At 43.8% G+C, this 27,340-nt stretch overlaps 1 protein-coding gene across 2 annotated transcripts in view; it reads left to right on the forward strand.

The window, feature by feature from the left end:
* The window catches only part of ENOX1 (ecto-NOX disulfide-thiol exchanger 1), a 552,525-nt gene that overhangs the window by 440,940 nt on the left and 84,245 nt on the right, over positions 1–27,340 (forward strand). For both annotated transcript variants that reach the window (XM_045588672.1, XM_036457780.2), the window contains one exon: positions 23,302–23,486. In XM_045588672.1, coding sequence (XP_045444628.1) covers positions 23,302–23,486 — 185 coding nt within the window. The remainder of the gene's footprint in view (positions 1–23,301; positions 23,487–27,340) is intronic.

Genomic DNA, 27,340 nt, shown 5'->3' on the forward strand with positions numbered 1-27,340 from the left:
AATCAATCCCAGGACCCTTCAGTCCGCAAGCTGATGCTCTATCCACTGAGCAACCGGTTAGGACTTGACTGTGATTTTCTTAAACTCAACGACATCTTCCCATAAAAATATACAATATTTTTTTCTCAAAAAAAGCTTTTGACATTTTTGAAGTTTCTAAATGAAAGGCAGGTCTACATGAATTTTGTATCCTTAACATACCTAATCATGTAGGTGTAGGAGAAAGGACGTGAGTTAATGAGAAATTTTTATTTGAACCTATGGCTTTTTGGCAAGGAAAGGAGTAACATTTTTTTTTTTTTTAACAACCTATCAATTTCCCGAGTAAGAAATGTGTATAATTTTGTAGTCTGCTTAGGATAGGGCCAGAATGATGACTGAGAACAGTGGCTCATGGGGGTTGGGGGGGGAGTGTGTGTTACAGACCACGGCAGTGAGAGTATACCTGCAGGATCGTCCCCGAGCTCTGCTGCAGCAGGATCCACAGAGGTGCCAAGACCTCTCCCCTGACAGGGACCCCAGGGCCCTCTCTGGAAGGCTGACTGAAGAGCTGTCTTCCCAGACCTCTCCGTTTCCCCCATGCCTCTGGCAAGAGCCTGAAGCGGGACCTGAACTTTCAGAGGCTTTCACCAGGCTCGTTACTTGGCCAGTAGAATTAATGAGCACAACAAGGCATGTTCTCCACTGAGTGCTGAGGGAAAAGATGAAAGGACTGGAGTTCAAATGCCAGGCCCCCAGGAGTTCAAAGTCTTTTTCTTGCTTTCAAAATGAGACGGACCAGGGAACGTGGCGTGTGCTTTATGAGGAAAGCTCAGGCCTGATTAGAGGGAAGGGAAAACAACTAACCTTTTTCACTCCGCTGGGCCCCGAAGGTCCTGCCAAAAGCAGGCAGCGGTTTTTCTTTCAGCTGCACTTTGGGGCTGCTGTCTGAGAGCAGGGATTCCCATCTGGTCTTTTACCCAGCCTAAGACAGACTCCCTAAGACAGACTCCTTCCAGCCGCTGCTTGAAGCAGGGACCTCTGGGGCAGGGCGGGGTGGGGATGTGTGTGCTATCAAGCTGACGGGATCTTTCCTTGGTAACTCTCAGGTGACCCAGCACTAATAGTAAGCACACATTTGCATCTGTCAGGCGCCTGTGAGCAGGCCCTTCAAAATGTAGTTCTCATTCACTGAGGGGAATTGCCAAATACTGAAATAGAAGTAACATCCTCTATCTTCGAAAGAATCCCTTGCCCTTTTCCTTTCTGCTAAAACAATGAGACTTTTGTCTTGGACGCTCTGAGCAGTAGTTGTCCCAGGCATTCTTGGAAATCTGAGGAGAATATCTTTCTGGGAGCCCCTGCCTGTGGGAGGCCTGTGGTGAGGCCGCCCCCACAGGGTGCTTGAGTTTGGTCCACCGGTGCTGCTGGCTTCCCTCCTCCTGAGTGTCCTGGAACGAAAGCTATTGATAGCATGCAGCTTTATTTCTGAGGACAGCCGGGGAGAACTGGTTTCTAGAGAAGACACAGTGTATTATGTGGAAGGATTCGTATTATACCTTGTGCTTAATTCTTTTTAAAAAATTAAAATTGGCTGCCCTAACCAGTTTGGCTCGGTGGTTAGAGTGTAGGCCTGTGGACTGAAAGGTCCCAGGCTTGATTGCAGGCACATCCCCAGTAGAAGGTGTGCAAGAGGCAGCTGATCAATGTTTCTAACTCTCTATCCCTCTCCCTTCTTCTCTGTAAAAAAATCAATAAAATATATTTAAAAAACAAAACAAACTAACAATAAAAAAACACATATTTAATAAAATTAAATTGGTCAATATGTCTCTGATCTTCTGGTTATGAAGAATATTTCATTGTACTTCCACTTTTCACCACAAATAATAATTTACCACGTATCTGGCTAGAATTCCCCGCACTGCTCTCACTACAATATACTTCTGGGTAGGCTGTTCACTGCTCCTCATCAGCTGGATCTTAAAGGGGAACGGCAGTTTGCTGAAGCAAAACTAAGATGCTGATAAAAATGAAATGAGTTTTGTTAATAAATTTGAAAACCAAGACAGATTTATCGAAGCATTCATTCAAGAAGATTGGCATCCTGTTCCGAAGCCTGTGAAGACAGTTTTTGATAAAAATTCAAATTTATTGTTGCATAGTCTACCTCCTACTGAAATCAAGCCAAACTTTAAAAGCCGTATTTATTCCTCCTCCTGCTTCTCTCCTTTTCCTTCTTCTTTCTCTCTCTTAATTCCTCCTCCTACTCCTTCCCCTCCCCCCTTGACTATAGGGGTGAGGCAAGAAAGCTCAAGGAAGAGAGGAGAAAAAAGAGGAATTCTGTCCCAGATGTGAAGGTCTCAGCAGAACTTGATGAGTCTTAGCACCATGAGCGTCCAATGAATCAGTGCAGGCAAAGCCCTTGCTTAGTGTTGACTCTGCTTCTTATCTTGGTCGTTCTCCAACTCCTGGCCCCAAACCTTTCACCAAGTCAGCGCTCAAGCAAAGTGTGTTGACTTCAACTGCATATTCCCCTTCTTTCTGTCTTTGTTTTTATGCTTTTCCCCCGTAAGTTTATAGGAAGATGGCAACCCTAAACACATTGTTCTAATTAAATGGCAAACATCAGTCTGGCAGGTGCTGCTCAGTTGGGTGGAGTGCTGTTCCACACACTGGCAGGTCACAGGTTGGATTCCCCGTCAGGGCACATACCCAGGTTGGGGGTTCAATCCTTGTTCTGGGTGCGTATGGGAGGCAACCAATGAGTTTCTTTCTCACATTGATGTTTCTCTCTCTTTCTCCTTCCCTTCCTCTCTCTTTCAAATCAATAAAAACATATCCTTGGGTGTAGGTTAAAATAAATAAATAAATAATAAATAAATAAAAAGAATATTAAATGGCAAGTATTAATAAGCATGTTTAAACAAAGATATTTCATTTCCCCTACATGGTCTGAACATGTATACATACAAAATACAGTGCCACATGCTTAGTAGTCTACACTTCAGAAGTTGAAACCCAGCATCAGTCTAATTATTACTAAACATCTGCCAAGCGCCTTCTTGTGTTCAAGGCTCTGTGGTCCTGGGCATAGGGCGAAGGTCAGACACAGTCAGCCCTGCTCTTAAGCTTGTGAGATGCTTTTAGAAGAGAAGAAATATTTTAACCTAGCAAAAATACAATGCCTAATGCCAAATATGTTCTAAAGCCATGGATTTAAATTCAGTATAAACCAAAATGAACATAATTACCCCAGTGCATGCACCTCATCCCCAATATTTAGGGAGTATACATTGTGTATCAAACACAAATTTTAGAAAAATAAAAATAATATGTCCTTTGCTAAATAGACAACCTTTAAACCATTCTGTAATGCACAAATGTTCTTGGGTTTTAATTACACCTCATTTAAGCTCTGAGTTCTTTAGGGGAGCAAATACTTTTTTAATTATAACAAATGTTTTCTGGGTTGTCAATTTCTCATGGAAACGCACCACATTATAGGTACAGACGTTTTACAAAATTTCAATAAGAAATCATTTGGAAAGATTTGCCAAATCTTTCAGCCAACCGAGTCAGATTTGAGACTCATAATTAAGTTCAGTTGGAATTAGCAGTATTCAGTCCGCCTGAATAGTTTTATATGTAGCTGGACGTGTTATTTAAAAAAAAAATTAATAATAAGGCTCTCTCTTGTTATCTCCTTCATCTCTTTGAACACCACGACTGCCTGTTTTTTTTCTGATTTAGTTGTTTTCTGCATGGCAGTGCTTCTGATAGACATGAAGGATGCCCAACGGGAAGGTTACAGTGAGGCTCGCTGCCACCCCAGCCCCACACTGGACCAAGGGAGGGGAGCCCAGGGCCCTCCAGCCCGTGGCCGGGGCCCACTGAAGGGGACCGGGGCCGTTTCACTCGCAGCTGATAGATGCTTCCCATTGGGTTGAGTGGGATCTGAGCAGGCTTATTCTGGAGTTGTTTAGAGCTCTGCAGAGGGCCAAGAGCATGCAGACGGGGGAAGCCAGTCCATGCCCTCACCGTAGGGAGGGAGCTCCTGCACCAGCAGACCCCAGAGCCAGTCATGTCGTGGTGAGAGTTGCCTGGGACGGTAAGCTATTTGTCGCCTTCTGTGTGCACATGTACTGACAGCAGTGGTGTGTGTCTCGCAGTGACCACCACGTTAAAGACAAGCGTTTTATTTTCACCACAAAGGAATGTCTTCTGGGAGTCCAATGCTTCACAGGAAAGGGGCATTAATTAAAACTAATATGGCTTCAAGACGATGAAGTGAGTCTCCCGAGGTGGGATGGAGCCCACTTCACTCCTAAATCCTGGGAACAGAGCTTCATGTGCAAGGAGCCAAGGCTTTTTCTGTTTCTTTTTTTCTCCTTGTTCATCTTGTCAAGTAATTCCAATATATGTTTATTTTGGATAGGTTTTTTTCAGTGCCCTGATTTTATATACTGTTACGGTTCTCTTTTCATAATGAACGTGTTCCTGGAAACTATAAAATCATCATTTTGTAAATTGCTTTACCTTTTAAATGCAAGAGACAGGTGCTATTAAGTGGGAGGGAAGCGCTCCTTCTGCCCAGCAAGGCTGTGTTTCTCTGTTTTGTAAATTCACATGTGGAGCCTGCATTGTCTTAAAGTTTAGCCCCCTTCGAATCGTATTTTCATGTGGCGCCTGACGATGCCTTATTCCTGACATCGCTCTCAGATGTGCACACATTTCCCATCATTGTGTGTTTTATGTAAAGTTGGTCCATGCTGCTGAAATTGCATCCTGTCTAGGAAAGCATGGATTTTCCCTGACGAGCCAGCCACTCACCTGGGCTGCTCCTCCACAAAGCCAGGCGCGCCCTCAGAGGTCCTCAAACACACCACCAGCGGGATGCCGGCGTGGAGCTGGTGGGCTCTCCCTGGCTTCCAGGCCAGCACCTTCTCCCGTTGCATGTACAGGGCCCCGGGCTCTGGGAGCCCTGGCTTCTTGCCTCGTGACATGAGCCCACGGAGCCTGGTGCAGGGCTTGGGCTGTCAGGCCATTCGCAGGCAGAGGAGAAGGGTGAGGAAGTAAACAGCCAATTTTCAGAAAGAACCACACAGACCTCGTCCTGGGAAGAAAGTAATCGAATGGCCAGGAGCACAAGGCCCCAGCCCAGCTGCTGGTGCACAGCCCCTGGTGCGTGGACTCCCCTCCGCTGCCAGGGACACCGTTATCTAGATTACAGTGTATTATGTTCTCTGGGCACATCTTCTGATAGGTTGATGCAGGCTCATTGCTTAGGAGAGTAGGTGTAATCCTGTGTTCTTAGCAGGCTTCCAGGACACGGAGGGAATATTTATGTAATAAGATGCAAAGTTGCTATGGGAAATACTATAGCAACCCAACATCTTCCCAGAGCCAGGCAGCCACTTGTAACAGCAATCTAAATTTACATTTATTTTGGTGTCATTTTATCGACACTCTTAGTATCTTGTTCTGACAGGATGTTAAAATATGTTTTCAGGTTGTATTTGAGCAGAATTAACACAGTGCTGTTAGATTTTAAGTGCGGTTTTCACAACTTCTGAAAAAATATCAGAATATTTTTGAGGGAATTTAGATGACTTCATCTGGGTAAGTTTGTAAAGTTTGCTTTTTCTTTCCTAAATGTTGGAAAGAATTCAGAGTAGTATTTATTCCTAATTTTGCTTTGTAGTTTGTAAACAATAAGTAGGAGTTTCTGATTGTGAGATAGAGATTATCCTTTTCACCACTGTCACAATCTGTCAAGTGCTCTCCTATGATTCTATTGGAGCTCAGAGAAAACACTCTTAGTAGATCAGCTCACTGCCCTCCAGTAGCATGTAACATATCAAACATACTTTCTGTTTTTCTTTTTCAAACTTTTTTTAAAAAATTGATTTTGAGAAAGAGAGGAAGGAAGAGGGAGAAGGGGAGAGAAACAACAACATCGATATGAGAATGAAACATTGACTGGCTGCCTCCTGCATGCTCGTTACCAAAGATCACGCCCCAAACCCAGGCATGTGCCAGTTTGGGAGTCGAATGAGCAACCCCTTGGTGCACAGGAGCTGATGCTTAACCAACTGAGCCACACCAGCCGAAGCAAACCTGTTTTTCATGTAAAAGTAACACCTGGTCATTTGGGAAGATCTAATAATAAATAATAAAGAAAGAAGAAACTAGCCCTGGCCAGGCGGCTCAATTGGTTGGGGGGTCATCCCACAGACCAAAAAGGTTGTGGGTTCGATTCCCAGTCAGGGTACATACCTAGGTTGCACGGTTGATCCTGGCCAGGGCATATGTAAGGAGGCAACCAACCAATGATGTTTCTCTCTCTCTTTATTTCTTTTCCTCTCTCTCTAAATTCAATTTAAAAATTATCCTTAGGTAAGAACTTTTTTTAAAAAAAGAAGAAAATAAAATTGTGTTAGTTACAGCACTACAAAAGACTGTGGTTTCTAATTTTTTTTTTTCTGTACAGACTATGTAAGCATTTTTCTGTGTATTTTTAAAGCTCAGACACAATAATTCTACACAGTTTTGTTTTCAGACAGACCTTATATAACAAGTGCATTTTTCAGCTTCATTTTTATATGTTAATGAAATAGAAAATTAGAGCAAATCATGTGTATCCTTCCAGGATCATGGGCTCTTTCACAGGAACCTATGAGAATTGATGCTCTAATCTTTGAGGTGTTCAAAGCAGATGCCTAAGGTTATTAAAATCCTGAAAACTGGACCAGCCCTCCTAAAAGCATGTTCCAGATCCCTTAAATGTGAGTGTGGCAGAGAAGCTGGTTGGTAGTGGAAAGAGAACATCTACTTATTTTCCTCCGTACCTCTCCAATTACACCTTCAAGTGTGACTCTAACACTGTGAAAGTGGGACACTGGCCAAAAGAATCAATACCAGACCATATTAAAACATATTTGTGACCAACTCCTTAGAACACTGATGTGCTTACTGTTTCTGAGCATCATTGTCCTAATTCTCCTTTGCTTTCATACTGCATTGTTCATCAAAGCTCAGTTGGTAGCATAAAGCTATTATATCTTGATTCCTAACACTGTTGATCATAAGCTTCGTTAATCAAAGACCTAAAGATGCTGGATTTATTGTATGAATACAAAAAGTGAGGACATGAGAATGTCTTACAGAATTCCAGTTAATCATACACATTCAGTGCCACGTAACTAATGAAAAAATAATAATTGAAAGAAATAATTATTTTCTTCCCTTTCTTAGAAATTCCACCTGCTGTTCTATGATACTGATACAGCAGGTCCTCATATAACATCCTTTTGTTCAGTGCCATTTCATTATAATGTTTATGAGGGAAAAAATTGATTCCTGGCTGGAGTCACTGTCTGTGTGAAATTTGCACATTTCTCACATCTGCATGGGCTTCTCCAGTTTCTCGTTTTCTCCCACATCCCAATGGTGTTCAGGGGAGGTGAACTGGTTAAGTGTCTGGCCGATGTGGGTGTGAGTGCGCCCAGCGATGGAATGGTGTCCTATTCTGGCCAGGGCTAGTTCCCACCTTGTGCCCTGAGCTGCTGGGATAGGCTCTGCAGAGCCACCTTGACCCTTAACTGGAACAAGGGGGTTGGAAATAGGGATCTTACTATCGATAGTTGTCTTCATTAATCTTTCTTAAATGTATGCATGGCTTATGTTTATTTCAATGTTTGATATTAGAAGTATTTAAGCTGAGAAGTTTGGTAATGTTTTTGTGACCAGAAATATGTCCCAGGACCTTAACTCCCATTTATATCAATTAGCCTATGGTTTTGTCATATATTGTTCCACCTAAAGTCACAGTTTTCAAGAACATATGGACTATGTTAAGTGAGGACTTAACTGTACTGAGAAGGCCTGGACATTGAAGTTTGCTAATTAAAGGATATTATAGTGATCCCTCCCATATCTAAATGGCTGAGAGACACTTCTCTCACTTGGGTGAATGTTGTTGGTTCTAAGTACTCAGCAACTGTTCTCCCCAGTTCTAGGGCACAATGTGGAAGCCTTTTGGGAGGTGGCTAAGAAAGGAAGTTACATTTGATCCCATACCAGCAGAGAAGGAGGGACAGATGTTGTAAGGCAGAGTCTACGCTATGGTGTTTCAGGCTGGGTGTTGCAGGGACTTCAGTGAGCCCATGTCACTTCTAGAGCTGCTGGGTCCCAGAGGCCCTAGCTCTCCACTTGGGCCACATGGGTCCTTGCCATTTTACACAGTTACCTAACTCTCCAGTTATCAGAATTACTCTAGAAACATGTAAATATCTAACACCAGGGCACTGGTTAATTAGTTATATACATACTAGAGGCCTGATGCATGAAATTCGTGTAAGAGTAGGCCTTCCCTCCCCCGGTGGCCAGCACCGGCTTCCTTCTGGCACCTGGGACCCGGGCTTCCCTCACAGCCCAGGCTTTGTCCAGAAGGATGTCAGATCTAATTAGCATATTATGTTTTTATTATTATAGATTATTATAGATATGCAGTCTTGAAATGAATCATGTTTAAAAAACTATATAATGGCATGAGAGAATGTTCTTGATATATTGCTAAGTGATTGTTAAACAAGAAATAACTGAGACTGCAAAGCAGTCCAAATTTTCATATGGGGAGTTTAGGGATTCAGGAGGAACCTGAACTGTGCTCTGAGGGTGGAGGAAAAAAACAATGTTTATAAAAGTACAACCCACAGGCTTACATAGGTGATTTGAAAGAATTATGGTTGGCGTAGACAAAAATAACATCAATTTGTGTGAGAGAGGTTACTATGCTGTTTGCTAGGTTGCAGTTCATGAGCATGGCAGCAGATGTAGCTGGTTGTGGTTGGCACCATCTAAGAGTCCAGGTGCCATCCAGGTATGGACACGCATAAGACCAACTTCCTCCATGGCCTCCTGTCCCCACCACAGGACCCCTTGACATTAGCGACTCCATTTCAGATATTTCTGTTCTCATAGTCAAAGCAGTTACAAATCAATGTATAGGCCATACCAGTTGTGTGTTTGTGTATGTGTTAGACTCACAATTTGTATGTTAGGGGATGATCTGTAAGGATATAGGTCAAACATTCTGAGTGATTATTTCTAGATGGTGTGAGAAAAGATGATTTTGTTTTCTTCTTTGTGCATCTCAAAAAAAGTTCCACAATATGTACATGTATTGCTTTATTTTAATAATTAAGTTACCATAAATTTTAATTTTTAAAGTAAGAGAATCTGATAAAATTCTTATTGATGGGGCAGTACCACCTGGCCATTTTCAATCATTGGGAACAGTCAAAATTAGTAAAGAACAGTAACAACTATCAGATGGACATTTACTGATTGCCTTCTTTTGCTTTAAACTAGAGAACTTCCACATGTAATTTGCCACAATATGCTCACCTTCCTAGGCCACACTGTCTTACCATTTCCTATTTCAAGAGCTGATCATATTTGCATGGTTATTCATTAAAGATCCAATAAATAATTCAAGTTCTAAACCAGACAGACAAGCTGAGTTCTTACCCACAGAGGTGGGCAATGATAAGTCTGTTCAGGATTAGAAGAGACCCTTAGGAATCATTTGTGTAGCCTCCTCCTTTTTTCACAAATAGGAATATGCAGTCCCATGTTGAGAAATTAGTTGTCCAAGATAGTAAGTGGAAAGTCTAAAACTGAACACCAGTTTCCTTCATTCTAGGCTACTGACTTTTCTATGGCACGACTAATTTCATGGGAGAAAAGCTCCAGAATATTCCTGAAATGCCTTAAGTGGCATCATATGAGTCAGTTGCCAAATAAAATCCACCAGGGACTTTGAACGCCTGTTATGTGTGTGGCACAGCTGTGCCATTTGGAGGCAAAGGTATATTGGAGATGCTTATTACATGTTAACCCAAACAAAGCTGGCTGGGACTTATGCTTAGTCTTTCCATGATTTTCTGTATTTTCTACTAACTGGAGATTGGCTTCAACACAGGTGGTGTATCCAGAAACTGTTTTTAAGCTCATGCCAACTTTTTAAAATATTCAGGAGATTGGCACAATCCCATTTCTAGTTGGGTGATATGTATTTCCTCAGAAACAATCTGCTCAATGGCTTTAGGCAAGAGAAAGAAGAAATGTGTTCCTTTGTTAAAGAGCACATTGTCACACCCATGTTTCCACTGCCTAACTCTCCTCCAAAAGAGTATAAATAAATAAATAAATAAATAAATAGATAAATAAATAGACATTTCTCAAAGCACAAGCATAGAGTTGATGGTTGATCTGCAATGATCTGAGCTACAGTACTAGCCTTTGGACTTCCCTTCTTTTCCCATGTTTCCTTTGCATTCCCAGGGCCAGGGAGAGCCCACCTGCCCATCACCATTTTATTGACTCTCCATCTAACTCCAAGATTTAATTGAAGTGCTCTTCCTGCTTCCTGTTCCTGAGGCTATTCTTTATGAGATGTACCTTCCAATAAATCTTTTAAATAAGAGTATACAGTAATATAGACTCTTATTATAATACTATATTACAATAATATCAATGTACAATAATATCAATCTTACTGAGATGCACAGACTCAGAGAAGATTTGGCCTGGAAGAGATCTTAGAACTAATAAGTCCTCTTCCACCCCACCCCATGTTCTAAATTAATGAGAAAAATGTGGGTGTTGTTTTTTTGTTTGTGTGTGCAGGAGTCAACCAATATTTTGTTTGTGTGTGTTTTATCCCCCACAATAATTAGTTGCGAGGCTGAGGAAGTTCTGCAAGTTTATAGTGGATAATTTGGCACAACTTATTTGGCAAATCTTTTGGAGACAGGATAAAGGATTTCATTCTTCCTTTAGTTATCTACCAGTCAGTTGTTTAAGAAATGTCTCCACCCACTATCCTCGACTTTCCTAGTGTAGTTTACATAATCTGAGCATCCTAGTCATTCATTTTTCTATCCTTAGCTCTTTTCCTCCTTAAGTTGTCTTAAGCAATATCATAATACAAAGCAGTGATAAAACTAAAACAACAAATACCCAATTAATTCTTATATGTACATGAGAACATGGTATCATTTTACTTGCAGTGCCAGATTAAGGGAAAAATTAGCAAGTGAAAAGTCTTCTAAGATTAATAATCAGTTTTGATCTAAGAGTGTTGCTTATCTACTCTTAAAAAATCCTAGTAGCATATCATCAGAGTTCTCTCTGTCCTGGAATAGCACTGGGTCATGGTTCCATACAGTGCCTGCTCTGTATTCTCAAAGTCTCAGCAAGACTAACAGATAAAGTCTACCATAAAAAACTGCGAGAGCTGAGAGTATCTGAGAAGTTGTATAAATCTGTTCCTCAGAACTCTGTCTTATACCTGGAGAAGGTTTGTTTTGTTTCTTTTTTAAATATATTTTTATTGATTTTTAGAGAGGAAGGGAGAGGGAGAGAGATATAGAAACATCAATGATGAGAATCATTGATCAGCTGCTTTAGCACACCACCAACTGGGGATCGAACCCACAATCTGGCCATGTGCCCTTGACTGGAATTGAAACCAGGACCTTCAATCCATAGGCCAATGCTCTATCCACTGAGCAAAACTGGCCAGGACTGTTTTGTTTCTTTGAAAACATGCTGAGATGGGAAGACTTTCCACCCCATATGCTCCTTAAAGACTAGTTCAGAAATTTTTCCTCTCTGGCTAGTACATTGCATTTTACACAGTAAGTGGACGAGAATTTGTTCAATGAATAGATAGGAAATTAAAATTAGGAAGAGCCCTAGCTGAGTGCTCAGTTAGTGGAAGTATTATCTGATACATCAAAAGGTTGCATGTTTGATTCCTGTCAGGGCACATACCTGGGCTCCTGGTTTGATCCCAGTTGAGACTTGTATGAGAAGCAACAAATTGATGTTTTTCTCACATCAGTGTTTCTATCTTTCTTTCCCTTCTTCTTTATTAAAAATCAGTAAAAACATCTTCGGTGAGGATAAAAAAAAATTAGGAAAGATAAAATTTTAATCAGTTGAAGGATATTTTTTTCCCCTCTTTAGTCCAAAGGAAACACACACACAACAACAACAACAATAACAACAAGGAAACACTATCTACTTAATTGTCACAGTACCGACTATGTTTTCCAGATGAGGACCCCAGATGTAATTAAAGCTCCAGCTCTCTCTCTAGTACCCTATGGCCTCCTTCCAATATATAATCATGTCCACATGGCACTCTGAGGCCAATGGTCCCAAAACGTGAGATGCAGATGGGCATCACTATAGTTCCTCTCAGGTCTCCGCTCCTTAGAAACACCTTCTAGTCCCCAAACTGCCACTGAATCCAGTCCCTCCTCACTCATCTGTGGAATTCTGCTCCACATTTATATATCACAGACTCTGTTACACTTTAGAGCAGGAAGAATGACATTAAAAGGTCATTAAAAGATGGGGCACTATGGCAAAGTAAGGATGGAGCTAAAAGCAAAAAGTTAGTAAGGTAGCACTACCTGGTTTGGCTCAGTGGATAGAGCATCAGCCTACAGACTGAAGGGTCCCAGGTTCGATTCCAGTCAAGGGCACATGCCTGGATTGCGGGCTTGATCCCCCTAAGGGACATGCAGGAGGCAGCCAATCAATGATTCTCTCTCATTATTGATGTTTCTATCTCTCTATCCCTCTCCTTTCCTCTCTGAAATCAATAAAAATATATTTTTAAAAAATTAGTAAGGTAACATTTGAAACATTTTCCTCTAGAACTGGTTGAGACTACTACAGATGGAAAATATATCTTGATTTATTTATTTATTTTTTAGTAATTGAAAGTTGTTAGATTCTTTGGCTTTTGAAATAGAAATTAAAACTTAATTGGACTGTTTTCCCCTTCCTTGGAACGTTTAGGCCCCAAGGAATAGTATAATTGATGCCGGATCATCAGCACCATGTTCACAAAGCACTTTATGTAGAACTATACATAGCACCTCTCTCATGTTCAATAAAAAGCTAGTAACAAGAGAGCTGCTTTCTCAGAGGGATTCTTTTAACCTTTCAGAAATAAAATATTTCATGCTAATTCCCGCTTAATTGGATGGAAGTCATTTCTTTAGAATCATTGAACATAAGTTTGAAATCTGTTCCATCCCTGACCTCTTTAATTCAATCAAGGTCACGTCATAAACCTGCCCAAACAGCTCTATTTCTCACTTGGAGAAAGGGGTAGAGGTGTTTAAAAGCATTAGTGTTTGACTATTTGTGCTTAACTGGGGCTTAAGCACTTTCAGAGGGTTTTTAAGGACTTGCTAGTAAGAATAAATCATTGCTATCTGAAGATATATTCTTCAGAAACCAAAAACAAATCATTTTAAGGAGCAAAGCAAAAATGGCTTTTTCTGGAGAACTAAGAGAGATTATCATGATCAATACATAGACGGTTTTAATATCTCCCAGGGAAATATTGCTATAATTTAGCTATCAGACAGTTTTTTGCTTGTTTGTTTGTGTGGGTTTCTTGCTAATCCTCACCAGAGGGTACTTTTTCCATTGCTTTTCAGAGAGAGTGGGAGATATAAAGGGAAGGAGAGAGAAAGAGAGGGGGGGAGGGAGGAAAAGAAAGAGAGAAAGAGAGAGAGAGAGAGAGAGAGAAACACATCGATGTGAAAGACAGATTGGTTGCCTCCTGCACACACTCCTACTGGGGCCAAAGATCAATCGAACCTACAACCCAGGTATATACCCTTGAGGAGGAATAAAACCTGAGACCCTTTGGTGGGCCAAGGCTTTAATCACTTAGTAACACCAGCCAGGGGCAGACAGTTTTTAAAATATGAGCATTCTCCCTGTCCAAGAACTCAGAGAAGATGAATGCTAAGTTTGTGGAAGCGGGATTTTGTAGTACTCAGGCTCTGGGGATGAGAAGATGTGTCCTATTGAAGAATGTGAAGTGGAGCAAAGCCAAGAGTTCTGAAGGAAATTTTGAGAGGCCTCATTCCCATTTTCTAGGACTGGCTGGGGAATGTCAAGCTCTCTTTGGAAGAGAGGGTCATGCAGGTGGCCACATCGATATAAGTCTCTGAAAAGGTGGCCCACCTGAGTGAGAATTGTTTCCCTGGAAGAGAGAGTTTAGGGTCACTGAAAAGAGCAAAGAAATGAGTGGACCAGACAAGGTCAGAAGCCCCTTGGACCATTTTAGTTTTGTTTCTGGGGAGGCTTGGCAAATGAGGTCCTTTCTCCGAGCCTCGGTAGTAGCATAAGGCTCATCCTCAGAGAGTTTCCTCAAAGGTTGTAAGAAATAACCAATTAAGGGATTCATGGCATCTGCAAATTCCAGGCCCTTTGGCAATGATGAGAGTTGACACTAGTGAGCAATAACAGAAGGTACAGATGAGTTGTTCCCAGCCCTGGGGAGCTACATATACATGCCAATGGCTGGGAGTTAATGCCCTGGCGGCTGTGTTATTCAAATGCCCCTCAGTGATTCTGGGGCACAAAAGGTTGAAAACACTGGCATTGAACAGGAGGATTGATGGCTGTCAATAATAGGTCGGGAAGAAGGGGGGGGGGGGGACCAAAACACACAGGTTGAAGTAAGGCAATAAAATATGAGAATGAGAAGAAAATAAAAATGGAGTGAGAGATAAAGGGATTTAGTGGGAAAGAAGTGACTGGCATAGGCAATAAAAACACACACACACACAAAGAAAGAAGAAATGAAAGGGAGGTCGTTTTTTAGTTTAAGTATGACGTATGTGACACAGGTGGGGAATTCTCTGGATCTTGGGTATGCCAGGTGCATTTGAAATAGCCGACTAGTTGGGAAAAAGGCAACCTGGGAGGACGGGAGACATGAAGGCTGATGCAGAGACATGTGATGAGAACCAAGGACAGAGTCCCTAGTTGTTGTTTTTCTGACTCTGGGGGAATAGCCAGGGACTGTTTGCTCATCTGTCAGTGGTGAGAGAGGGAAGCAGAGATGCGTGGACATATAACAAAGGGAAAAGACAGCGGATCTAGCGGCTGTCTGGGGAGAGCTTGCAGGCAGGCCTGGCCCTGACTCCTCCAGTGAGAGGCTCGGCTGAGGGTGGTGAGTTCCCACAGACACAGCCCTGCAGGGCCGATCCTGGGCACACGCCACAGCCCACTGCAGCACGAACCTTCTCCAGAAACACGGCTACGAAGGAAAAATACCCAACATCTAGGAGATCAGAACACTGTGTTTTGGAGAGACTGCGCTGAGGATTTCTGAAAGCATGCCATCACGGCATCCTCACAGGAGAGGCAGTGAGCGGCTTCCAGAGAGGAACAGGTGGGTAGGTTAACAAAATGTAAGGAGGCTCCTAAAGGCCATGTTGGATGGTAAAAGCTGGAGAGAAGAGGTCTTTCAATAACAGAGAAGCGGTTAGAAAAGCCTGAGAGAAAGCAGGTGTCAAAAAGCAATGAAAGAATTCTAAGAGTGGAAGACGGTTATAAAGAAAGCAGGAGGAAATAGGGATGGTTTTAAAAGGCTATTCAGCTGGAAGAAGGAGGAGGAGGAGGAGGAGGAGGAGGAGGAGGAGGAGGAGCGGGAGATCTTTGTCAAGGTCTAGGACAATGCAGGGTGAAGTGGACAGAGCAGAGCCCACTGGCAGAGGACTGTTCCCAAGGAGGGGCGAGGCTCAGGGAGAGGTCAAGGTGTCAGTGTGGATTTACGTTGGTCTAAGCCTGTCTCCCTATAAAGAACCTTTAACGCTTCAGAGAGTGGAGGGAAAAGTAGGCCTGTATCTTGGAATTGGAAACAGGGCTTGAAAGTGAAAAAGGAAACAGAAGTCTAATCAGAAGAAAAGGTGTCCAGGCGATGCTCCTCTGGACATGCCTGCTGCCTGGACCTGGGGCTCTTGGCACAGGCTCCTCTCCTCAGCCTCACTGATCCTTGCCCTCAGCCTTGGCACTCTCCCGGGGAGGCTGCGGGGACAACCCTACTCCTGCTTCCCCCCAGCTGACTTCTGCTGCCCAGCCCCGCCTTATTCACGAAAGAGCCCTCGCTCAGCTCTGTTTTCCCAGCCTGGCACCTCCTCTCCCTGGATCCTACCCCTGCAACACCCTGTGGGGAGCTCCCTCCCCCCAGTTCTCAGGGCTGCCCCAGGCCCATACCTGTGTGTTGGGGGGAAGGGGCACTTCTGAGGTCAGGTGGGGGCCGCTCTGAGCTTGGAGCAGGCACTTGGCTAAGATCCCAGGAGTCCCTGCAGATGTGCTTCCCTGGGGCTAGGCAGCCCTCAGCCGCTCAGCGCCCTGAGTGACCTTCCAAATGGCAGAGGCGAGGCGTCCTGCTGTTGGAAGCCTATTTCCTTCCCCTCTCTCCTCCGAGGACAGTGGGGGTAGGTTCGGGAGGTATCCGGCGATAATGTCAATGGAAAAGTGACAAAGCGTGATGTGAATTCTCAATCGTGTCAGGAGCCCAGAAGCAACTCGGTGGCCGCCTCTGTGCAGACCACTTCATTAGGCAGGGCCGTGTGGAGGGAGGCCAGAGGAGTTCTTCCCGCGTTTCCTGCTGTTGGTGGTGCCTTCAGACCAACATTTAAGCCATTATAATAACAGGATCTACTCTACCTGCACGCTCCAGATTACCCTCATTCCATTGGTCTCACGCAAAGAAGGAAACAGACACTGCATTGTGCTCCTGTTTGGCTCTCCCCAATAATAACTAATGCGCAGACTGTAATACACACTGCGAGTATAAAACGCTATGTCAATGCAAAGTTGTAATAATCATCATCCTGCAACAATGTAGCAGAAGGAATTTCTGCGGGCAATTTGAAGAAGATTGCTGTATCGGTGGTAAGACAGGTGTTCCGGAAACACAGATCGATTGCGGTTCGTGGACGCCGTACGAGGCTGTCTAGCAGGAGGCCGGCCACGCGCAGGCAGCTCAGGATGCTTCCCGGATCAGAGCCTGGGTGCTGGGAGCACGGAGCGACCGAGGGGGGGTCCGAGGGACCGGCGCCCCAGGAGCCAGTGCCTCACGTCTTCATCTGAGGGTGGGGCTGTCCCTTCCTCAGCCCCTTCAGACCTGGGGCCAGAGCTGTGTGGGCGGAGGGGTTTCTGTCACCTTGGTTCTCACTAAAGGCGCAGGACACTTGCAGAAGTAGAATGTAGGTGAGGAGGCAGGTGGTAGGCACTCTAGCAGCGGTGCTTCCAGCGTCCCAAGAGCAGCACGAGCCCTGGGACACAGCTCTCCAACTTAGCAACTTCGAGGAACGCGAATTCCCAGGCTTCATCCCACACAAACCACACTGTACCGCCCAGAGATACGTGCTTCAGCACGGCCACCAGCGGAGTCTGATGGGCCAATATCTAGGGAAGACTGGGTTAGAATAACACCACTGTTTTATAAGTCCCAAATCTTCGGTGGCTTAGCAAGCGTACATTTATTGTATTTCATGGGCACAGAAGACTCCAAAGCGGCTATTCTTGGTCTGCGGGCACCTATCCTCTGGGTGGTGATTCAGAGACCCAGGCGCATTCCAGCAACAGGGAGAGAACAAGGGATTGAACAGAAGGCCAAGGTCACACCCCTCAGGCTCCACTGGTGAAAACTAGTCACAAGGTGACGCCTGAAGCACTCACCTCTCAGGAGCAGCAGCTGCACCGAGCAGACCGTCTCTGCCACAGAAGACCACCCGGAGACCCCGTGCCCTGCGGGGAGAGAAGAATGCAGCGAGGCCTGCAGCCTGGAGTGTCTCTGAGTCACCAGGCCGCCCAGGCTGGAAGGCGAGCAGATACCCTGGGGATGCCTGCAAGGCCTCAGAGCCATCCGGTCATCCAGGGAGCTGGGCCCACCGGCACCCCCCCACCCCCCGCACTCCACCCCTGCTCTGGGCGGCAGCCGATGAAGTCCTCGGAAAGGACTGCCCCGGCACGTGGGAAAGAAGCACAGTGTAGCCGCGTCCCCAGGCGGTCCACCCACATCCCAGAAGGACATCTGGCAAAGGGAGGGAAGATGTTAAACACAGAGTTCCCCAAAGACACAGAGACAAACTGTTCTTGAGAAATCTCGATATTGTTAGAAGCAATTTGTCAAAGTGTTTCATTCATTAGTTACCTCTAGCCTGAGCATGGAAAAGATATTAACATACTAGGTATTAGCTTACTGGGACATAACCCAAAATAGCTTACATTTTTTCATTTAGTGCTAATTATTTTTCTGAGGCTGGCTCAGGCCAGTAAGAGAGAGATTTCAAGGCTTTCATCAGATTATTTACTTAGAGAAGTTATGCATGCCCTCAGCTGTTTCCATGGAAACACACATAAGTAATACAAGAGACAGAGGAGGAGGTCGCTCTGACCATAATTAATATAAAGGATAATGGTTCATGTGGCATCTGGGAGCGAGTACAGTGAGGTGACGTAATTCCTTTCAAACCCCTTCTTCAGCAGTATAATTTAACCTTTGGATCGATTTTGATGCCAGGATCACTTTGATAATTTTAGTAATCTGGTGCTAATTTTTAAAGTGTAATTTAATCTCGTTTAGCAAAGCTTTTTCAATGTTGTTATTTCATTCTTTTATTGATTGATTGATTGATTGATTGATTGATTTTTATTCAATCCAAAATTTTCAGTAGCAGTTTTTCTAAGGTCCTGGACCAGTCTGCAGCGCTGGCTGCCCTGGCCTTACCCCCGTGCCTGCCGCAGCTCCCGCACCAGGCTTCTCCCTCAGTGGTAGACGGTGAATGAAGTATGATAATCCAGGGGCATCACCAAACTCAGCAGCGCCTTTAAAATGCCAAAGGAAGATTTAATTATGTTCCGAAGAGTTTACATTTAAAGTGTCGTACGCTTTTTTTAAAATTGAAAAGCAGTCATCCACATGTGGTAGCTGTTAGCTAAATATTCCATTTATTAGAACGCAGCGCACTCCTCGGGGACTCTTACAAAAAGATGCATACCAGTCTGTTTTTAATCCTTAAGCTTATTTGAATGGCGGATTTATTGTGCAGTCCCTCCAGGGTAAATTTTACCATGGAAGCTTCATTACACATTTTTCAAAACCATTTAATTTAATGCAGTGTCCCAGGAAGAACGGAAGAGAAATGAAAGAGTGGACCTTTTAAGTTTTGGAATTTTTAATACACTTAAAAAAATGTGTTAGTTAGAAATGATTAGGATTTTGTTTCTTTTAGAGTTCCGGTCCAAGAAACATAAAATAGCTTCCTCCGGGGCGGAGTCCGTGTTGGCTGCCGCATGACGCCGAATACTGTTTACAAACAGGTGGCCTGGAGTTAAGTGGAGTCAATATACAATTTCTCACCCTTTAGAAGATAACCATTTTGCTGCCACACGAGTAACCACATTTTTTAAAAAATATCTTGCTTGAAATCATTTAATCAAGAATGTAAATCAGTTATATGCCCAATTATAAAAACATTCATGCGATTGGCTATGGTATTGATTTGGGGGACGGGGGTTTGAGGCATGGAAATAGGGGGCTGAGTAGAGGTAAAGGTGTTGGGTTTTTTACAGAGACAGTGATATCACATTCTACTCCCAGGAATGCAAACAACATTGTATCTGCTTGGCAGGCACAGGGGTCACTAGGCTTAGCCAAGAATAAGTACTGTCAGTAGTGCCACTTCACAGGCTTAAAAGAGAACCCGTGAAATAATGGATGGTGCACTCTCCTATACGTACTATGTTCAGATAGTTTATTCAAATAATGTTGCTGGCTCATGAGTTATAGCTGCTTGCATTTTGCTACACAGACTTCAGCATATCGTGCAGACTATGCAATTCATTTGGAAAATGTAATTTTCATCCCTGCATACTAATCGATTTCTTCACAAACACCTGCTATCAGTTATGATAATAAAAATGCCAGTCTGAATTGAGAAAGGGCCAAATAGAGCTTCCTAAGGAAATGACTTAAGTGTCTTTGAATGCTACTAAATGTAGTAATGTGCTTATGTAGTGCCAACACTTTCTTCATCATTTGCATTTTCTCTAATTTTGTCCTATTACAACATCCCTCTCTCCAATGATGCCTCATAACTATTTCCTTATGGATTGGGAAACGGAATTGTCAGGAAGGAGTTGGTGTCTCAGGGTGTGGACGAGGTCTGAGGTTGGGCTGCCCAGTGCCGAAACGCACTAGCTCGAGTTCCTGGGTGTTCGTACCCTGGGCCATTTCTGGTTTTCTCAGTCCCTAAGAACTCTAAAATCAGCTGATCCTTAGTTTCACTCCCACATATACACCAAATAAAATTCCCCTTATTCATTCCCTTCAGCTTCCAGTTCATTCCACGACCAGCACCGAACTAATCGTCCTCAGTCACCAGTTTCCCACGCGCTCCCCCTGCCCGAGCACCGTCAGTGCTTCTCAGCCGGTCACTTCAGTGAGCCCCACTCTGCACTCTGACTCCTGAGCCTCCCTCTTCTCTCATCACCTGACACGGTTCACCTGTCTCTTTCTGCTTCCACAGACTCTTCCCTATTTGGTCAACCTCCCCCTGCTTCCTGCCCCAAATACTCTCACCTCAGTCCTCGCCTCTGGACTGTTGCTTGTGCTTCAGCTCCTGACTAGTTGTCCTTCCCAGTTCTTGGGTTTCATCCTTCTAAGCCACTTAGATGACTCCAGCCTGCATTTTTTCCTTCTCTGAACTCCCATTGGTGATTCCCTTGTTACATCCCTTGATACTGAGTTGCTTGTTTAGTCATTCACCTGACATGTATTGAGTGCTGACTGTATGGCAGGCAGCAAACTGCTCTCTCTTCCTTTGAATGTGTTAGTTTCATTCAAATGTGGCACTTCCTATTATTATATTATAAGCTCCTTCTGAGAAGAGATATGTCTCCTTTACATGATCCAAGTGCCCAGGCAGGTCTGGGCACAGAGTAAGTATGCGGTAAATGCTTGTTGACTAATTGATCCTTAATGGTTGTTGGTGGGAAATTTTTCTGGTTAATTGTGTGTTCTATTTGATTAGTAATTTAGTGTTTACTACACATAGATTATCATTTTGAAAAGCAGAATACTGTAAAACACTCAACTGTAAGACTATTAGTGACATAAATTGATGTTTGCTACTTGAGGAGAGAATGCAGTGGGTGTCACAGCGCTCAGTGCACACCTGTCATCCTTATACGGCAGTGGCCCTCAACCTTCCTGACACCGCGACCCGCGACCCTTTAATACAGTTCCTCATGTTGTGGCGACCCCCAACCATAAAATTATTTTCTTTGCAACTTCACAACTGTAATTGTGCAACTGTTAATGAATCGTAATGTAAATATCTGTGGTCTTAGGCTCTACAGCAGCGGTTCTCAACTTGTGAATTGCGACCCTCAGGTTGAGGGTCGCTTAAGACCACGGAAAACACAGATATTTATATTACAATTCATAACAGTAGCAAAATTACAGTTATGAAGTAGCAAAGAGAACAGCACAGCATGAGGAACTGTATTAAAGGGTCGCGGCGTTAGGAAAGTTGAGAACCACTGTCTGTGAGGGGCAGGTAGCCCTCTGGGAGGCTGCCCTCTGATTGGGATCGGGGAGGTGGTGGCAGTGAGCACGGACTGAGAACCAGCTGTGCATAGGTCCACACTGTGCCCCACAAACCCAAACTTACTTCTAGGCAGAAGTTACTGATAACAAGCTTTTATATTTCTCTCTCTCACTTTCTCTTGCTTCCAAGAGTAGAGAATGCATTTTCTGTGGGAGCGAGAAAAGAGTGTGGGAAACTGGTGGGAAAGGGGTGAGTGCAAGACTGGTTGTGAACACTCTGATAAGAACTGAACACATCTGGATGGCACAGCAGCCCAGTGACTGAGAGCAAAGTCGAAGCCAGCCACTGAGGTGTGGACTCTGTGCTGCGTACTTTGTGGGTCTGCACAAGTTCTCTGACTCTTCCATGCCTCGTTTTTCTCATCTGCAAAGAGTTGGGTAACAGCAGCACCGGCATTATAGGCTTCGTGGGGGGTAGTTGTAAAGGTGAGTCCGTCCATGGGAAGCTCGTGGCCCAGGGTCCATTATATGGTGAGGGCTCAGCAAGCTGCTATTCATCTTGGAGAGACCACAAAGCAAACAGCTGGAATGTGGAGAAGGGTTCCCTGTCCTTAATTTTCTCTTTGATGATTCATTCTCTGCTTTTATTCAGTCTCGTTGTTTCTGAAGCCTTAATATGATGTACCTGAGTGACTGTTTCGGTTTCTCGGTAAATGTGGAGGTGACTCGGGCCTGGATCTACAATACATACAGAGAACTTTAGGTTCCAGGGAGGAGTATCCATGTACCCACTCAGCCTTGTGGGGAAAAATCGGTTTAACTGTTGGTAAAGTAGATGGAACTAGGTTACCATTCTGATAAAAATTAGAGACGGTTGGACCTGCATCACCACCATTTATCCACCAACCAGATCTGAAATATCATGGCTGACATGTACACACAACGAACTGTTTGACATTGAAATTGGGACTCAAAGGAACTGTTGGCCCAGAGAGGAACTCACTACAGACTGATCCATTTGCCTCTCAGCATAACCATATGGCTTGTCTCAGTTTAGGTTCTTATAAGGGTATTTCTTAGATCACATGATCTCACACATCTAGTGGAAATGATGAACAACATAAACTGATGAACAAGCAGCTACCAGACCGTCAAACCTCAGAGGGAAGGTAGGGGAGGGTGGGGGTAAGGGGAAGAGATCAACCAAAGGACTTGTGTGCATGCATATAAGCCTAACCAGTGGACATAGACAACAGTGCGGGGGGGAAGGGGGTACGTGGAGAAGGGTTTGGGATGGGAATGGGGAGATAAGGACAAATATGTGATACCACAATCAATATATCAATCAATAAATAAAAGAATTAGAATAATTTGCCCCAGCAGTGGAGCAGGCTGGTGGTGTGCAGATAAACCCGCCTGCTCCTGGGCTGCTGCTACCTCCTTGACCTGTGCAACTGCCAATGGTGTGAAGGTGGGCTGCGAGGAGCTGAGCGACCCAGCAGAGGGGAGCGGGCACAGTGTGTGGATGGGGCTGTTGCCTGGGAGGCAGAATGCTGTCGCTGAGCAGCACATACGGACCTCGGAGAGGGTGCCTAGGATAGGGGAAGAGGTCAGGAGACAAAACTTTGGGAGAACTTAATCCTATGCCTACAGCAAACATTCCTATGTGAGACGCGACAAGTAGGATAGATGAAAATTGCAAAAGAAATGATGCTCACTCACTGCAGAGCACCCTGGCGTAAGGCGTTTTGGTTTTCCTTCTGAGCTGGTGCTAACTGTTAGGAGTTTGATGAGAGTCCCTTTCCCATAGAAGGCCCATCAGCCTAAGCAGGAAAGTAACTCACCTGAGCTCCTTGTCTGCCCTCCAGCCCTGGCGGCTCAGGCCTATGCCCTGAAAGAGGAGAATGACAGCCTCCGCTGGCAGCTGGACGCCTATAGGAACGAGGTGGAGCTGCTGAAGCAAGAGAAGGAGCAGCTTTTCCGAACAGAAGACAACCTCACCAAGGACCAGCAGCTGCAGTTCCTGCAGCAGACCATGCAGGGCATGCAGCAGGTACCGGCCCAGACCTGTCCTTGTTTTGTTTTGTTTTGTTTTGTTTTGTTTTTTAGAAAAGGCATGTGTGTAGTCAGGAGAAGTGCAATGAGAGCCGTTTGCAGGACAGGTGTGGGAGGAGAAGTGACTGCTGAAAAGCAAAGTTGAGAGGACAGGAACGTGTGATGGCTGTGTGTGGGGGAGGGCAGACCCCGGCGAGCACTCCAGTTAAAGAAATTATGTTGAGAAGAGCGCCCTCAAAGTAGGAAACACAGGAAAGAAAATCTAGGCGATGGGAAGGATTGCATGTGAAATGGAGCCTCGCAGCAAACAGTCAAAAATCCTGATTGTGACACAAGTGCTTTGTAATCTCAGAACTTTTAAATTAAAATCATGCTGACTGGTTTACAGAAGCATGCGGGAGTTTATTTTCAAAGATCAATTAAAACATAAGCTGCATTGCTTTCACTTCTGGATTATATGTGGGGTCTCATCAGGTTCCAAGAGCACACTGTATTTAAGACGTATTTGTTGAAGGGATGGATGAAGCACTGGAATTTGGGGGAACTGGCACCTTCAGAAATAAGTCAGTATGTGTGCTTCTGTTAATGATTTCCAGATATCTTGCACACTCAAGCTTAATGTGTATTCCCAGCAATTACTAGAAGGAGGCAGGTGCTGTGGGCTTCTGAAGAAGGGGATGGAACACAGACTGCTGGGAATGAGGGGTTGAAGAGAGGAGAAAGCTGAGCCCTGGCAATGAGAGAACCAAATCAAAGATTCTCAGTTGGATTTATATCTGAAAACATCAATTGGTATCTGATACACTTAGGGTGTTTGGACCTTTGAGTTATCATAGAATAATATAGCACAAAATAACATCATACATGGGCATTGTTTTTACCCCTCTGAATATGTAAATCTAACCACTCTTTCCGCGCAAAAAGAGATTGCTTTTATTTAAACAAGAGAAATATAAGTAGGGTAATGGGAAATTAAATCCTGTATAATAAAAGGCTAATATGCAAATTGATTGAACGGCAGAATGACCGGTTGCTATGATGTGCACTGACCACAAGGAAGCAGGCTCTCAATGCAGGAGCTGCTCCCTTATGGTCAGTGCACTCCCACAGGGGGAGCGCCACTCAGCCAGAAGCCAGGCTTATGGCTGACACAGAAGCAGTGGCAGGAGCCTCTTCCACCTCCAAGGCAGATGGACACCATCTAAAGGGTCCTGGACTGCAAGAGTATGCAGGCTGGGCTGAGGGACCTCCCTGCCCCCCCACTCCACCCCACCCCGCCAGTGCACAAATGTGCACCGGGCCTTTAGTATACATATAATGAATGGTATTTTTTTTTTAATCCCTCCATCTATATTGACTGTTGTCTAAGATCTGGAACATGATTTGCCTACAAAACTATCTTAATGATTATAGGTAGCTGCTGCAGTAACATTTACCAAGCAGAGGAAAAATAATTGAGGAAAAGGGATATGAAAAGAAATGAGGATTAGGATATAAATACATTAATGACCAAGTCACAGAAACTATGTCTTAAACATTTTCTGCCATTTTAAAGCAGTTTTTGAGTCTTGGCTTTGAGTCTGACTGGTTGATGTTCACAGTGTGTGTTAGACACATCATTGAGACTCAGAGGTAAGAGTTCACCAGGAAAATGTGATGACAGTTGTTGCTCAGGTCCCTGTGGTTGGAAATCGGTGTAACAGCTGCTGGGTGAGTCTCCTAGGGTTGTCCAGATGCCCCGACACTGAGTATGTGTTGGCTTCCTTGCCAAGAGAAGAGTCTGCCAATTTCCTGAAAGACCACAAACTACTCTGTCACACCTCCCACAACCGGCCCTCTTTTCTTCTGGGAAAGATTATCCTAGTTGCTTTAAAAGTTGGTAAAACCTTTAAAGTGGTTGAAGATTCAGCCGAGACCGGTTTGGCTCAATGGATAGAGCATCGGCTTGGGGACTGAAAGGTCCCTGGTTCGATTCCGGTCAAGGGCATGTGCCTTGGTTGCGGGCATATCCCCAGTGGGGGGTGTGCAAGAGGCACAATGACTCTCTCTCATTGATGTTTCTAACTCTCTCTCTCCTTTCCTCTCTGTACAAAATCAATAAAATATATTTAAAAAATCAATAAAATATATATTTAAAAAATAAATAAATAAATAAAGTGGTTGAAGATTCAAATCTAAGAAAGTCAGAGGAGATGAGGATGTGCTCATCAGTCAGCAGAAAGTACGTTACGTTGGGTGGAGGTGGGGGGTGGGGTGGCAGCTAAGGGCCTGGTCCACACAGGAGCAGTGTTATAAACCACCATCCAACTACAGCCCCTTTTGGAGTATTCGGTTGCTGCAGCTGCTTATGCATTTGCAGAATCTCCTTAGTAGGAAGATTATTTTTGGATAGTTCTTTTGTTTGTTTTGGGGGATTTTGTTTTAGTTTGGTTTAAGCAACAGAATTTTACTACCTCACAGTTCGGAAGCTGGAAGTACAAGATCAAAATGTCAATAGGGCTGGTTCCTCTGAGGGCTGTGGGAAGGAATCTGTTCCATGGCTCTCCCCTAGCTTCTGGTAGCTTCCTGGCAATCCTTGTGCTTCATTGGCTTGTAGACACATCACCTTGTTTTTTTGCCTTTTGCTTCTTCACATGTATGTGTATCTGTGTCCAAATTTTCACTTCTTTATAAGGACACAATTTGTATAGGATTAAGGGGCCCATGCATTTCTGTGTAAGCTCAGCTTAACTAATGGCATCTGCGATAACTCTTTTCAAGTAATGTTACATTCTAAGGTACATAGGGTTGGAACTTTACCATACAAATATTGATGGGGGAATATACAGTTACTATATTCAATCAGTAAGAGTAACATAGTACATATGTAACCGAGACCGAGGTTTGGCTACCTGCTACCACAAAAGCCAAACTTCTGAAATAGGTGCTTGTGAAAAAGGAAAAAAGGTTTGTTCAGGTGCTGACCACCTGGGAGATGAGGGAGTCTTGTCCTAAAGCCGTCTTCACATCTCAATGCAAGCAGAGGTTTTTATAGAGAGGAAGAAGGAAAGCAGAACAAAGAGATTAAAGGGAGAGGGTTGAAAAGGTCTCTAATGCAAACCAGCAGAGTCCACTCCAACAAGGACCTCGAAACAAATGTAAGTTTAATTTTTACTGGTTGTGGGGTAGATGCATTGCAATCTCTGTGGCAACCCATCTTTAGTATAGTTTTAAAATGGATATGCTTGTTAAGATTCGTATCTCTACCTTAACATCACTTTGAATAAATTATCACAACTTGCTAAATTGAGACCCACAGCAAACAATTCTCCTTACTTTAAAACCTACTCTCAATCTGTCTGCTGTCTATTTTTTTAAATTAGAAAATCATGATGTCGCGGGAAAGTCAACAGGTAGAGAAGGGGTTAGCCTCCCACATGTCATTGTTTCAGCAATCCATATGTGGGAAAATAATTCTGTTAAAAACAAAAGGGAAAAAAAGAGTCTCAACAGCCTTAGAGCTAGCATACAAATTATAGAATTAACTTCAAGTTTAGCCAAAAAGTTTCTAACCTTTCTTCTTTAAATTCCTTAATTATATGTTCACTAGCATCACAGTGTATCTTTAAGATCATAAAGGTCCCTAAAAATGAAAAGTCCTTGGGTGATTTTGTCAGGTTGTTTTTCACTCTACCCCTACATTACATGCCAGTCATAATTTAATATTAGAGGTTTCAATAATAGCTTGTAACCATGGTAACACAGTAGCCTTTTCCTGACCTTAAACTAGCAATGAAGGTAACCTGGTTTTGCCACAGAGATAGTGAGGTTGTTGGCTTTCATTCGTATTTTTAGGTATATATTGAAAAAATA

This window comes from Pipistrellus kuhlii, unplaced genomic scaffold (genome assembly GCF_014108245.1).
Source record: "Pipistrellus kuhlii isolate mPipKuh1 unplaced genomic scaffold, mPipKuh1.p scaffold_m20_p_3, whole genome shotgun sequence".
NCBI classification, from domain to species: domain Eukaryota; kingdom Metazoa; phylum Chordata; class Mammalia; order Chiroptera; family Vespertilionidae; genus Pipistrellus; species Pipistrellus kuhlii.